The 14,116-nt window shown below is 32.4% G+C and overlaps 1 protein-coding gene across 1 annotated transcript in view; it reads left to right on the top strand.

Annotated features, from left to right (window-relative positions):
* Nucleotides 1-3,969: 3,969 nt before the first annotated feature.
* The window catches only part of LOC127723607 (VWFA and cache domain-containing protein 1-like), a 50,044-nt gene continuing 39,897 nt past the window's right edge, over nt 3,970-14,116 (top strand). The window contains exons 1-4 of the mRNA XM_052230300.1: nt 3,970-4,378; nt 7,677-7,836; nt 9,974-10,196; nt 10,906-11,031. Of these exons, the coding sequence (XP_052086260.1) occupies nt 4,176-4,378; nt 7,677-7,836; nt 9,974-10,196; nt 10,906-11,031 (712 nt within the window). The 5' untranslated portion in view covers nt 3,970-4,175. The remainder of the gene's footprint in view (nt 4,379-7,676; nt 7,837-9,973; nt 10,197-10,905; nt 11,032-14,116) is intronic.

The following is a 14,116-nucleotide window of genomic DNA, read 5'->3' as shown; positions in this document are numbered from 1 at the left end:
GCTTTTTACAAAAATCTTCTCCTCTGAAACCACTGGGCCAAATTTACCCAAACTTGGCCACAATCATCATTAGGGTATCTAGTTTGAAAAATGTGTCCGATGACCCCGCCAACCAACTAAGATGGCCGCCATGGCTATAAATAGAACATAGGGGTAAAATGTAGATTTTGGCTTATATCTCTGAAACCAAAGCATTAAGAGTAAATCTGACAGGATAAAACTGATAATCAGGTCAAGATCTATCTGCCCTGAAATTTTCAGACAAATCTGACAACCCGTTGTTGGGTTGCTGCCCCTGAATTGGTAATTTTAAGGAAATTTTGCAGTTTTTGGTTATTATCTTGAATATTATTATAGATAGAGATAAACTGTAAACAGCAATAATGTTCAGCAAAGTAAGATCTACAAATAAGTTGTCATGACCAAAATTGTCAGTCGACCCCTTAAGGAGTTGTTGCCCTTAATAGTCAATTTTTAACAATTTTTTGTAAATTTTTGTAATCTTTTACAAAAATCTTCTTCTCTGAAACTACTGAGACAAATTTAACCATACTTGGCCACAATTATTATTATGGTATCTAGTTTTAAAATTTTGTCCGATGACCCCGCCTTCCAACCATCATGGCCGACTTGGTTAAAAATAGAACATAGGGGTAAACTGCAGGTTTTGGTTTATATCTCTGAAACTAAAGCATTTAGAGCAAATCTGACAGGTGGCAAAAATGTTCATCAGATTTAGATTTATCTGCCCTGAAATTTTCAGACAAATCCGACAACCCGTTGTTGGGTTGCTGCCCCTGAGTTAGTAATTTTACAAAAATTTTACAGTTTTTTGTTATTATCTTAGATATCATTATAATATCTTATATCTAATACTATTAATTATGATTTTAACCACTACAAACCAGTAAAAGTCTGAAATGGCCTTTATCTGTACTCGACTGTACTGATTTTTACTCGACCAGTCTGAATTGGTCTGAATTTTACTCGACATTACTCGACCCCAGTCTTAACCATACTTGACTGTACTGAATTGTACTTGACCCTTATCTTTGTCATTGAAAATAGTCTGAACTATTACTCGACCAGTCTGAAACTGTCTTAACCCATTCTCGACCTGTACTCGACCTATTTTTTTCAGTCTAAACCATACTCGACCAAAGGTCTGAACAATACTCGACCAGTCTGAACCATACTTGACCAAATAACCTCTACTTTTTCTAAATTTTAACTGTTAAAATAAATTTCTTTTTAACTGACATGACAACAGCCACAATAAAATAAAGATATATTATAAAAACAGATTTTTATTACATGATTCTCAGATTTATCAAATAGAGATAGTTAAATCAAATTATCTTATGTAATAATTTAATTATATTAATTTTAAAGTTTTAGAGTTTTGTTAAAAAAAGATTTTCTTTTACCTAAAAACCACACCTATACTGAGGGTAATTAAACCTTATTAAGGTGCTTCTTGTTAGCATGTGTTTTTTTTAAATTAATTTTCCTAAATTCCTAAATAAAAACTACATAGGTTTCATGGTTACATACAAAAATGTACAATAGTTATATAATTATCTTTTTAATGAGGTAACAACAGCCAACAAAATCACTGAAATTGTTTTACCTTATTTTAGAAATATATCTATTATTATAATTTGGGATATATTATATACAATTTATATCAAAAAGGGATAAAAATTAAAGAAATTAATAAAATTGTTCTTCTGATTAGTGGTGAAGTATAAAGTAATACCTCCTGCTTGGGGCAAACTCGTGAAAAAGATCACACCTGGTCAGAGAGTATTAAATTCTAAATAACATTCATTCAAAATTGCAACATCCTGTGAAACTTAAATCACAAGGCCTTTTGAATTCACTAGATAAGTAATACACGAGTTTAAGAAAAATAGGGCATTCTTTTTACCTGTAAAACATACATGTACTGAGGTAATTAAACCTTATTAAAGTGCTTCTTGTATGCCATGTCTTTAATTTTGACAAAAATTATTTAAATTTAATTGAAATAAATTTTTACTGTAACTTTGGAACACATTTCCTTTTTTAAAAGTTTATCACAGGATTACTATGGAAGTTCTATTATCATGATTATATTAAATTCTTGGTTTAACAAAACAAAGGTGTCATTTTTTGAATTTATCAAGTTGCTTTATATGCTATTTTATATATATTTTAATAAAAAAATGTTCACTGCATTATTAACTAAACTCAAATGACACCATAAATCTCTACTAGGCCAAGGATTTGTATCCTTGTCTCACTATACAAATCCTTGACTAGGCTTAAGTAAATGGTGAAAATTGTCCAGTAACCATAAAATATATCTGAATCATTCAAAAATTTTTGAATAACATTGAAAATATTAGTCACAATTCAGTTTTGAGATTATTTGATCAGCTTGTTTTATTTTTATTTTAAAGGTGATATATATGTATGTATATAAGTGTTGATGAATATGGTGTTGAAGTTATATTATGTTTATTGTGAAATTTAGGTTTCAATGCTATATTGAATACATTTTTAATTTCAAATTGTTGTTCAAATTTCTAGCCAGGGGAAATAGCTGTTGTTAAAAACAGTTCTTAAATTGATGAAATACAATAGATAGATACAAAAAATAGGTCTAGGTTGGTTAAGACTTGGTCGAGTAGGGTTCAGACTAGGTCAAGCATGATTCAGACTAGGTCGAGTATGGTTCAGACTAGGTCGAGCATGGTTCAGACACGTATAAAACGGTTAAGTACTGGTCGAGTACAAGTTCAGACTGTTAAGTATGGTTCAGACTACAGTCGAGTATTATCAAGTAAATTTCAGACCCATTCAGACTGGTCGAGTAAAAATCAGTATAGTCGAGTACAGATATAGGCCATTTCAGACTTTTACTGGTTTGTAGTGAACCTTATTTTACATGATTTCCAAAGCATCAGTAAATACAGGTGAGCGACACAGGCTCTTGAGAGCCTCTAGTTATGTTTAGTAAAAACTATTAACAATCCTCTATCTACAATAAAAAAAAATGCTTTGTAAAGATAACTAGCTATCCCTATACATGTTGTTGTTTAAGACTTCATCATAATAATACAAATTTAATGTAAAGTGCAACTAAGTGGTTTAATTATTTTGCAGATCTCAGCTTCCTTAAGTACCAAATTTGATGGGCCTATTCAAGCTTTGATGAGAATTAAACAAGCCGTTGAAGAGGACATAGACAGTTTTTCAAGCTTTACATCAATGCCCCAATGCTGTCATGCAACGGGGCTTACTAACAGTAGTAAATTTAGAACAAAGGTTTGTGTGATATGACTGAAATATTTACAACTTGACAGATTGTATTAGTATGTGACAACAAATTTTCTGTTTTTTCTATTGGCTTAAAACATAGGGAGTCTTCTTTTGTAAAACATTATATTCCTTGTTGGAAAAATCATGAGAGGTTAATATAACATTTGGAACAGCTAACGTCTACCTAAATATAGTTATTCCTATTCAACATCAATGACATAGGTTTATGACTTCATGCAAATTTTTTGTTTTTCTTCTTTGTTTTTTCAGTGTTGATTTTGTTTTAGTAAATGTTACTAAATATTTCAAGTTATAAAAGGTTAGCAACTGCAAATTTAAAGCAGATGATATATTTAGTATAAAAACAAGGAGCAGTTAAAATAATCTTGAGCAAATGCTAGAAAATTGGTGAAGGATAAAAAAAGTTATATAATAAAACAATTGTTGACATTAATATCAGTGGATACAATGATTTTCAACCCAAGAGATATGGCATTCACACTCTACCTTTGGCCTCGGTGAATAATATTTCTTTTGGATCGATAAATCATTGTATTAACCTCACCAAAAGTCATAATTGTATAAGTGTCTTGATTTACCTTTTGTTATCACACTGATAAAAGTCAGTAGTTGTCTGCAGTCATATCTTAGTGTTTTTTCCCATCAAACTAATTTTTTTATATAATTACTTTTGATAGTTTAATTCAAATGTAAAAAAAGTTATTTTTGAAGAGGAGGTCTAATCTTCTGAACCCTCCCACCTGATCGATCCAATCCTACAATGATTTAAGATTGAATAATCAGATCAGCAGATAAAGATAATTATTTATTTTTTATTTTTTTTTTTTAAATTTTAATGACAGGTTAACATGAACCAAGCCTGTGTCACAATATCATCCTATTCTCCGTCAGAACGGACATTCCCGACAACTAAAATACAAGATGTGATGAAAGAAAACTACAGACTTAATCCAAACCTTAAATGGCAGTACTTTGGGAAAGAAGATGGGATATATTTAAACTATCCATCCTTTAAACTAAATGATTGTTCCAATTACGATCCAAGATTCAGGTAAATATGTTTAGATATCATTATGTTGAGATGTGGGTCTGGGATCCAGTGATCTGGAAGGATTTTTTCTCTATGGGCCCAGGGCCCCCCAAAAATAAATTCAATGGGCCATTTTTAGAATTAATGGGCCATGTTGTCAAATGAGTGGGCCATTCGTTAACAATAAAAAAAAAAAATAAAAAAAAGAGTATATTTCACTGTACTTACAAGTATGATTAATAATAATATCATGGAAATTGTTCCTGTGATTTTGTTATTTCAATTTCAATGAATATACAATAACTTCTTCCAAACCGGGCAATATTTACGATAACCTTTATTTACAATATTAAAACTGGTACTGTTCCCTTGTTCATGTTCATGTTTTTTTTTACATTAAATTTGGGTCTTCGTCGATACCATACTTATTCCAGACGTTCCGTATTAGAGGACGTTTCTGGTATTTCCTCTGCACTTGTATTATTATTACTTCATCACGATGACAAGAATAACAGTAGAGAGCAACGTTAATTGATAAGACACAACAACAATTCGCTGAAGGCATGTTTAATGTCAAAACGAGCCAAAGACCAAAAAAATTGACAAGGACAGTTAAGCCCCTTTTATGGAGACAAATACTATGCTATTCATAAAAAGGCTTTTGGATTTTTCAATCGAAATAATAGCAAGCTTACTTAAAAGATTATAATTAGAGAAGAATTATCGACTGTACTAGCCAATTTTCACAAATTTAAAGTTGTTTATAAAAAATTATATCATGAATGATGGTTAATTACGTTTTTTGGGTAATCAGTCATACCGCATGTTGCTATTATTACCATAGGAAAACACCCGAGAAGTCCCAAAAAATATATAGGTGCTCCTATCATTGGAGTTGTGTACTCACACATGGCGGCACGAAATACGATCGGAAATCCATTTGACGATATCTCAACGTTTCAAAACGAAGTGAAAAATATCATGCGCCACGCGGGCGCTTACATTTATCACTCTATGCGCCATTTCTGGTCGATAAGCGCAATTGGCGCAAGGCGCACGTCTTTCCCGATCACTGGGGATCAATGAGAGAGCAACCCAACAAAAAAAATAAAAAGAACATTTAGATGTTAGCTTATGGTCTCCTCGTGTACACACTTAAGACAAATGTAAGATACATTCTATTAAGTATAAGAAGAAAATCGGTCATTTTGAAAAAGAAAGTTATATCAAGGACAATATTTTGTCCCTTGATTCATTAACTGGTCCCTCCGATATTTGACATTGTTTAAGTTAAAGTAAACAATTTCAGACATATAAACCAGGTTATCACATAATAGAAATTGTACAAGTAAGCACAGGTTTTTTTCCTATTATCTTGGAAATTATGGAAGATAGATAGTTGCTTTAAATTGCAAAATGATCAGCAAGATGAGATCTACAAATAAGTCAAAGGAGTATGACCACAAAAGGCCTTAATTTGACCCTAAAATGTGAACTTTGTAATATCACAATATGCCAAAACCTATAGTTATGATCTTAAATTTGCAAATTTAGAAAAACTAAAACAGTTTTCTGTCTGCTGTTCATTTTGTCTCGCCTGAAAGTCACAGTATGCGCGACATAGGTATTACTATCTGGTGGCGGCTGCAGCGTAAACTTTTTGTATAAAGCTTTATATTTTAGAAGGTAGAAGACCTGAATGCTTTATATCTTGTATGCAGATACCTTATGTTAGGACGTTTCCTTCAATCATATATCCATTGTCCTTGACCTCATTTTCATGGTTCAGCGACTGCTAGAAAAAAATTCGAATATTTTGTCATGTGAATTTCTTACTTAGTATGATATGAGTAATAGGATAACTATAGTTGGTATATGGGTTTCTTTCACCGTCTACATGTCCATCACACAGAGTTCATCTGACCTCGACCTCATTTCATGGATCATTGATCAAGGTTAAAGTTACGTGATTCCATTTCTCAAATACTGTAAGCAGTACATAGGTCAGCTATATTTGGTGTATGGAATGATTGTAATGGGTACATGTTAGTCAAGCAAGTTTCATCTGACCGTGACCTCATTTTCATGGTTCATTGCATTGGTCAATGTTAAGTTTTTGTATTTTAGTCTGTTTTTCAAGTACTGTAAGCAGTAGGTCAGCTATATTTGGTGTAAGGAATGATTGTAAGGTGTACAAGTCTTTCTAACAGGTATCATCTGAACTTGACTTCATTTTCATGGTTCATTGGTCAATGTTAAGTTTTTGTATTTTGGTCTATTTTTCAAGTACTATAAGCAATAGGTCAACTATATTTGGTGTATGGAATGATTATATGGTGAACATGTCTGTCTGGTAGGTATCATTTGAATGTTAAGTTTCTGTGATGCTTTTAGTAAAACCTTTATCTTTAAGACTTTCAACATAAAATCAATTGTCAGTAAAGCAGGTAAGACATTTCAGGGTGTGCACTCTTGTTACCATTTTGACAGCTTGAAAAGTATAATTTTTTTACAGAATTTTAGCCAGATTGTTTGTTTTTAGATCTTTTACCAGGAAATATTGGCCATACCCTTAACCAAATTAAATTTGTTATACAAAAATGTATATGGACCAGATTCACATTCTAACAATAAATTGTTGTGGTCCTTGCGTGTGGCCAATGTCATTTGAAGCAAAAACTATTAAAATTTTGCCAAAAAGTTATTCAAATTATGATTGTCTTCATAAAAGTGCACAGTTATGATGATCATACATGTTCTTATACATCAGAACTAGTTGATTTTGTATTTGTAAGATATGTTAAAATATTTTGTAAAATAGATGTTTACTATTATTACTGAATTAAATTTTACTGAATTATAGGGCCAATATTGACCCTTCGTGAACCTATACTCCTTTGCTGAAATGGTTATCATGGTTAGTAGACTCTTTTTAGGAGTGATTTCCCATAAAAGACAATTTTGTTTGCACTTTTCTGTGTTGTGTGCAAAAACTAAAGAAGATAGATAGGAACTGTATATCATGTATATTAAACAGAAAAAATGATCAGCCATACAATATCAACAAAAAGAGATTTTTGTCACGATTTATATTCTTGTCTACAATGTTGGAGCATATAACCATTTTTGAAGATGCACAAAGACCAAGGTGAGCCACACAGGCTCTCTAGATCCTCTAGTGGAAGAAATTGTAGCTAGAAATAGTGACTGTATTTGGACCTTATCAAAATATACTCTTTTATTATTTAGGTTGACCTATAACTTGAAAGGTTTATACAGATGTTATTCTTATTATACCATTAAATCATTTTTAATTTAGACCGTTTTATGTTTCCACGGCAACCCCTGTTCAGAAGGATGTAGTGGTTGTTATTGATAGATCTGGATCAATGAGAGACTTGCATAATTCTAAGACATTACTACAGATAGCCAAAGAAGCTGCCATATCAGTCCTGGAAACACTTAATCCAAATGACAGGGTAATGTAAAAACGATTAAGAAGATCAGCTTAATAGAAATGGCTAGAAAGAGTAAGAGAGGGAGAGTTTCAAAGATCCTTTACCTCGATCTTAATCCAAATTATTATTTTTGTCGAGCCTGAGTCTTTTGTCGCAGAAAGCTCGACATAGGGATAGTGATCCGGCGACGGCAGTGGCGGCTACGGCGGCGGCGTTAGCTAACTTCTTAAAAGATTTATATTTTAGAAGGTGGAAGATCTGGATGCTTCATACTTTGTATATGGATGCCTCATGTTACGAAGTTTCCGTAGGTCACATGTCCAATGTCCTTGACCTCATTTTCATGGTTCAGTGACTTCTTGAAAAAAAAAGTTAAGATTTTTTGTAATGTTAAATTCTCTCTTATTATAAGTAATAGGATATCTATATTTGGTATGTGCGTACCTTGCAAGGTCCTCATGCCCGTCAGACAGTTTTCACTTGACCTCGACCTCATTTCATGGATCAGTGAACAAGGTTAAGTTTTGGTGGTCAAGTCCATATCTCAGATACTATAAGCAATAGGTCTAGTATATTTGGTGTATGGAAAGACTGTAAGGTGTACATGTCCAACTGGCAGGTGTCATCTGACCTTGACCTCATTTTCATGGTTCAGTGGTTATAGTTAAGTTTTTGTGCTTTGGTCTGTTTTTCTTATACTGTATGCAATAGGTCTACTATATTTGGTGTATGGAATGATTGTAAGGTGTACATGTCTAGCTGGCAGCTGGTGTCATCTGACCTTGACCTCATTTTCATGGTTCAGTGGTCAAAGTTACGTTTTTGAGTTTTGGTCTTTTTTTCTAATACTATATGCAATAGTTCAACTATATTTGGTGTATGGAAATATTTTATGATCTATATGTCAGTCACGCAGGTTTTATTTGACCTTGACCTCATTTTCAAGGTTCATTGCTCAGTGTTAAGTTTTTGTGTTTTGGTCTGTTTTTCTTAAACTATAAGCAATAGGTCAACTATATTTGTTGTATGGAAGAATTGTTAGCTGTACATGCCTGCCTAGCATGGTTCATCTAACCTTGACCTCATTTTCATGGTTCATTGGTCAATGTTTAGTTTACTTGGTTAATGTTAAGTTTATGTGACAGTTGTAATAAAGCTTCATATTTAGGACTATCAACATAATATCAATGATTAGTAAAGAAGGCGAGACATTTCAGCGTGTGCACTCTTGTTTATCAAAGATGGAAGATGGAAGATGAGAAGGGGATTAGAAAGTCATTAAGATGTTTGTGATTGTGGCTACTACATTTATAAATTCAAACTGCTCCTTGGGGCTTGGCTGGTGACCTTGCAACCTTAGGCGAGTACATACTCTACTGAAGCACCATGATTGCTTGACAGGAATCCTTAACATATGTATATATAATAAATGTTTTCAGAAATCTTTTGTTTGACTGACTTTGATATTATATGACTTCTGATATCAGTAAAAACAAATTGTGAGGTATACATCAACGAGATAGTGAGTCGGAGGTCAACATAAGTTTTATAGCAAACAGTTCTTATACTTGTTTTCTTGGCAGATACTTTTTTTGCATTTATCCTTTTCTATATTAAACTAGCAAATTGGAATCAATTTTTGTTGTTGTGTTATCTTATTTTATGTAACCATTTATGAGAAAATCCAAATTTACCATATTCTTGATAATGTAAATCCATGTTACCTTTATACTTTGCTGAAGCCATAAAAAAATAAGTAGTTATTTTTCAATACTTAAATTGACTTTTTACTGGAGTATCTAGGTGTCTGGCTTATATATAGGTCCTGAGTTGAAATATCAATATCATGAGATGTTGTATGAACTGTCCTTTCTGGAATATTTTTGCATTCTTATTACGAAATCTACATGACTTTTTTTGTAATTCCCAAATTGTAAACATGTCTATGGCTCTACTTAACATATTGGTCAGAAAATACACATATATAAGTGTCAATAGCATGAATACGTACATATACACTCAGCTAATCTTCATACAAGGATAAATAAATTCAAAAATATCATGACATAATGAAAACAGCAAAGGGTAGTACAGAGAAAATACACCTATTTTTGCCCTTATTGTTATACCGTTATGCATGGAGACCACTTTTTTTCAGTTTGGGGTAGTCGCTTTCGGCACCACTGCTTACATACCAGGGGCTAGTACAATTCGCAGGGAGTGTCATGGAACAGAATTAGCAAAAGCCACACCCCTTAATATTAAATTCATGAAGAGTCAAGTGAGTGTCATCAGTAGTGGTGGATCTACTAATTATGAAGCAGCAATGCAAGCAGCCTTCCAATTTTTTGTGAACACGCCAGACACATCTGATGATAGAGGTATTCTGTAATTTAATTAGTTATATATGTCATAAAAAACCTTCATGAGATCTGTAAAATAAATCATTATTAAATATTGCTATTTTCTTTAACACGCTTTGATCTTTTTGTATGATAATTTTTTATCTCAAGCTACTCGATAATGGGTTTTTCTCAGTCGAATTGAGAGAGAACACAATGCTGCCATTAACCAATGTCATTAATGTTGCCTAGGTAATTATAAATATTGATAAACATATCGTTTATGGTCTCTCTATTTAAGAAGGTTTCTCGGCTGTATCTCATCTCAAGGGCAATCCTGCAACAATCTGTTTTCAAAACCATAGATAATCTGTTAGGATATGTATGACCATGGATGATGATGAATATCGTTACTCTGTTGCTGATCAGCCAAACAATTTGACTGTCAGTGTGGGACTTTATTTTGCATGGTAGTCATTCATATTTTTGGCTATTTCTTTTTTTACAAACCATGTGTTGCAAGACAAGATGTTTGACAAATATTGGTTCTTTAAAAAAACTCCGGAAAATTATATTTCCTTAGGAGATATTACATGTTTTTTTTATAAAATATGTATTTAAAAATAAGAAGGCTCAGCATAGCATTAATTATAGTATTAAATACCATATAAAAACGTGTTGTCAAATAGGTACCAGCTTAGCATTGAAAAATGCAAATTTATATTTCCTATAAAATTTACTTTTTCAGGAAAAGTTATTCTGTTTTTAACTGATGGCGAAAAAACTGCCGGTGGAGAACCACTTGAAGTTATAAAGGAAGAAAATAAAAAGATGGGCAACCGTGTTGTGATATTGACATACGGTCTTGGACAGCGTAAGTATCGGCTCATTTTTTCGATTCCCCTTTTTTGTGATATATTTACCAGAAGGTTTTTTTTTAAATGAAAAAATAAAATTTAGAATTGAAGAGCAGAAATCTTGGTTAGGGATCTGAAAATAATTTATCTGTACTGATTTAAGTAAAAGGAGATGTGGGGTATCATGGTATTTATCAATGTAATTATTGAATCCTTTGATAGAACTAAACATTTCACTTCATCTACATAACTGTTTAAAAAAAGCACACACACACAAAATATATAATAGTATTGCAATAAGATTCATATTTTCCTGATAACATTACAGCAATAAAAAGTAACGCCAGTAAAAGATATCAAAGGACATCCAAACTCACAAGTCGAAAATAAACTTAAATTTAGTAAGTGTTCTGCAATTATATACTGTAAATTCAGAAATTAATGTGTGCATTTATAATCGTGAATCTCTGATTACTTGTAAAAAATAGTGATCTAATTAACATGAGTAATGCGATTGGAAAAATTTTGTGAATGAAAATCACTACTGAAAAAATGCATTCAAGTTTTTATTATTGCGAACCTGATACTGTCACAATAATTTTTGAATTTACAGTAACTTAATTGATGTAAGGATACATCTTTGATTTTTTTTCTAAGATATTTCAAAATGGTTACATTTTGCCTTATTCACAATGAAGTTCAATTCAAATCCCCTCCTTTTTGGTGGGGTTTGTGCTGCTAGAGCAGTTTTTAGTTTTTATGCCCCACTTAGGGGCATTATGTTTTTCGGTCTGTGCATCCGTTCGTTCGTCCGTTTGTCCGTCTGTCCGGCTTCAGGTTAAAGTTTTTGGTCAAGGTAGTCTTTGATGAAGTTGAAGTCCAATCAACTTGAAACTTAGTACACATGTTCGCTTTGATATGATCTTTCTAATTTAAATGCCAAGTTAGAGTTTTGACCCCAATTTCACAGTCCACTGAACATAGAAAATGATAGTGCAAGTGGGCAATCCGTGTACTATGGACACATTCTTGTTTATGTAATGTTTTGTAGACTGTTGCTTTATTTTTTCAACTTTTTTATGCCCCATTTATGGGCATTATGTTTTTCTGACTGTACGTCTGTTCGTCCGTCTGTCCTGCTTCAGGTGAAAGTTTTTGGTTTAAGTTTTTGGTTAAAGTTTTGGTAAAGATAGTTTTTGATGAAGTTGAAGTCCAATCAACTTGAAACTTAGTACACATGTTCCCTTTGATATGATCTTTCTAATTGTAGTGCCAAATTAGAGTTTTGACCCCAATTTCACAGTCCACTGAACATAGAAAATGATAGTGCAAGTGTGCAATCCGTGTACTATGGACACATTCTTGTTAGTTTTTGTGATGATATTCTCCTTCGACTTGATAGGATTGATTCTCCTTTTGGTATCATCTATTTGATCTCTCCTGATTTTAAGATGGGGTAATATTCGGAATTAAAGCCAAATATTAAAACTATAGATATATGAAGATGATTTGCAGAAAGTATAAAACAGCATTTAAATCATCTATCGTCAACTTTTCATACTTAATTTGCGCTTAAATGGAGAAAATGAAATTGAACAGTGACTAAATTTTCAATAACACCACTTGCATAAAGTTCCTTTGTAATCCAAAATTACTTTTGTATTGTAAATCTTAAGTTAACCAAAATTGGTTTCCAGTTGCATCATGGACTGAGGGTGTTTCATGTATCAAAGTTGGGTCTTTCTGACCTTGACTTCGACCTTTAACCCCTATGATAGTCAAACCTTGTCCCATTCTTTTTCGACTCATAACTAATTTACCTTAAAACATAGGTTAACCAAACTTGGTATGCAGTTGCATCATGGACTTGAGGTGTGTCATAGGCCAAAGTAAGGTCACTCTAACCTTGACTTTGACCTTTGATCTTATGATAGAAAAACCTTGTTCAATTCCTAACTGGCTCATAGCTTTTGTACCGTAAAACTTAGGTAAACCAAACTTGGTATGTAGTTGAATCATGGGTAGGTGGCATGTCATTTACCAAAGTCAGGTCACTCTGAACTTTGACCCTATGATATATAGTAAAACCTTGTCTGATATGTGGTCTGCACACAACTTTTGTACTATAGAACTTATAGGGAGACCAAACTTGGTATGCTGATGCATCCTGGGATGGGTGTGTGTCATATATCAAAGTTAGGTCACTCTGACCTTAAATTTGACCTTTGACCCCTTTAATAGTGAATAATTGTCTGATTTGTGTTTGGTGCATAATATTTGTGGTGTATCACTTAGATTGACAAAATTTTGGATGCAGAAACATCATATTGACATTGACTTTGACCTTTAAATTTCTAAATTTACAGAATACAAACCTCAGACTTATTCCTGGGTCAGTATAATCATTTCAGAATGACCTATCAGTAACCATGTGCCAATCTAACACAGAGGCAATGATTATATAAAATGAAAGTCTGAATACAAAAAATCTCAAAATTTCATTGTCTCATTGAATTTAATTTCAAAGAAACAATTAAAATGCATGTACGGAGGGTATTGAGTCCAGCTATGTTGACAGTTCTAATTTTAAACAGCAATAGCTTTGTCAAACTTTTATGGAATTATATTAACCTGGGATGACAGAAACCTCTCATGATCTAAAGACAGTATTCAGAGCAATATTTTGAAATATTTTTTTTTCATTGTTCTGTATTTTACTGATTAACGGACTTAGTTTTTTTGGCAGTTTACAGTAAGATACAGTCTAAGGTTAAAGTTTTCTAGACAGCAATAACTTCATCAAATCTTCATTGAAATTTGAGAAACTTGGGCACAAAATTTTTTAAGATCAAACTACAATATCCTGACAAAAATTTTGAAAACATATTTTTTAAACTTGCACAGTTGCTTCTTCCTGAAATAGCATCTGTGCAAAGAAGTTTGATTATTTTACCCATATTTTATTGATGAATGCACTTAGTATTTGGCAGTCAATATCACACAAATGATTAAACTGACAGCACCAAATAACAGGTGAGACACTGAGTTCTGCAGAATTCTTTACGAATAATTTAAATAAAAAAAGGGAGATCATTTAATCTG

Source organism: Mytilus californianus, unplaced genomic scaffold (assembly GCF_021869535.1).
Source record: "Mytilus californianus isolate M0D057914Y unplaced genomic scaffold, xbMytCali1.0.p SCAF_13, whole genome shotgun sequence".
In the NCBI taxonomy this organism is placed as follows: domain Eukaryota; kingdom Metazoa; phylum Mollusca; class Bivalvia; order Mytilida; family Mytilidae; genus Mytilus; species Mytilus californianus.
Note: the sequence above shows the minus strand (reverse complement) of the source record. Positions and strands in the feature narration are given on the sequence as shown.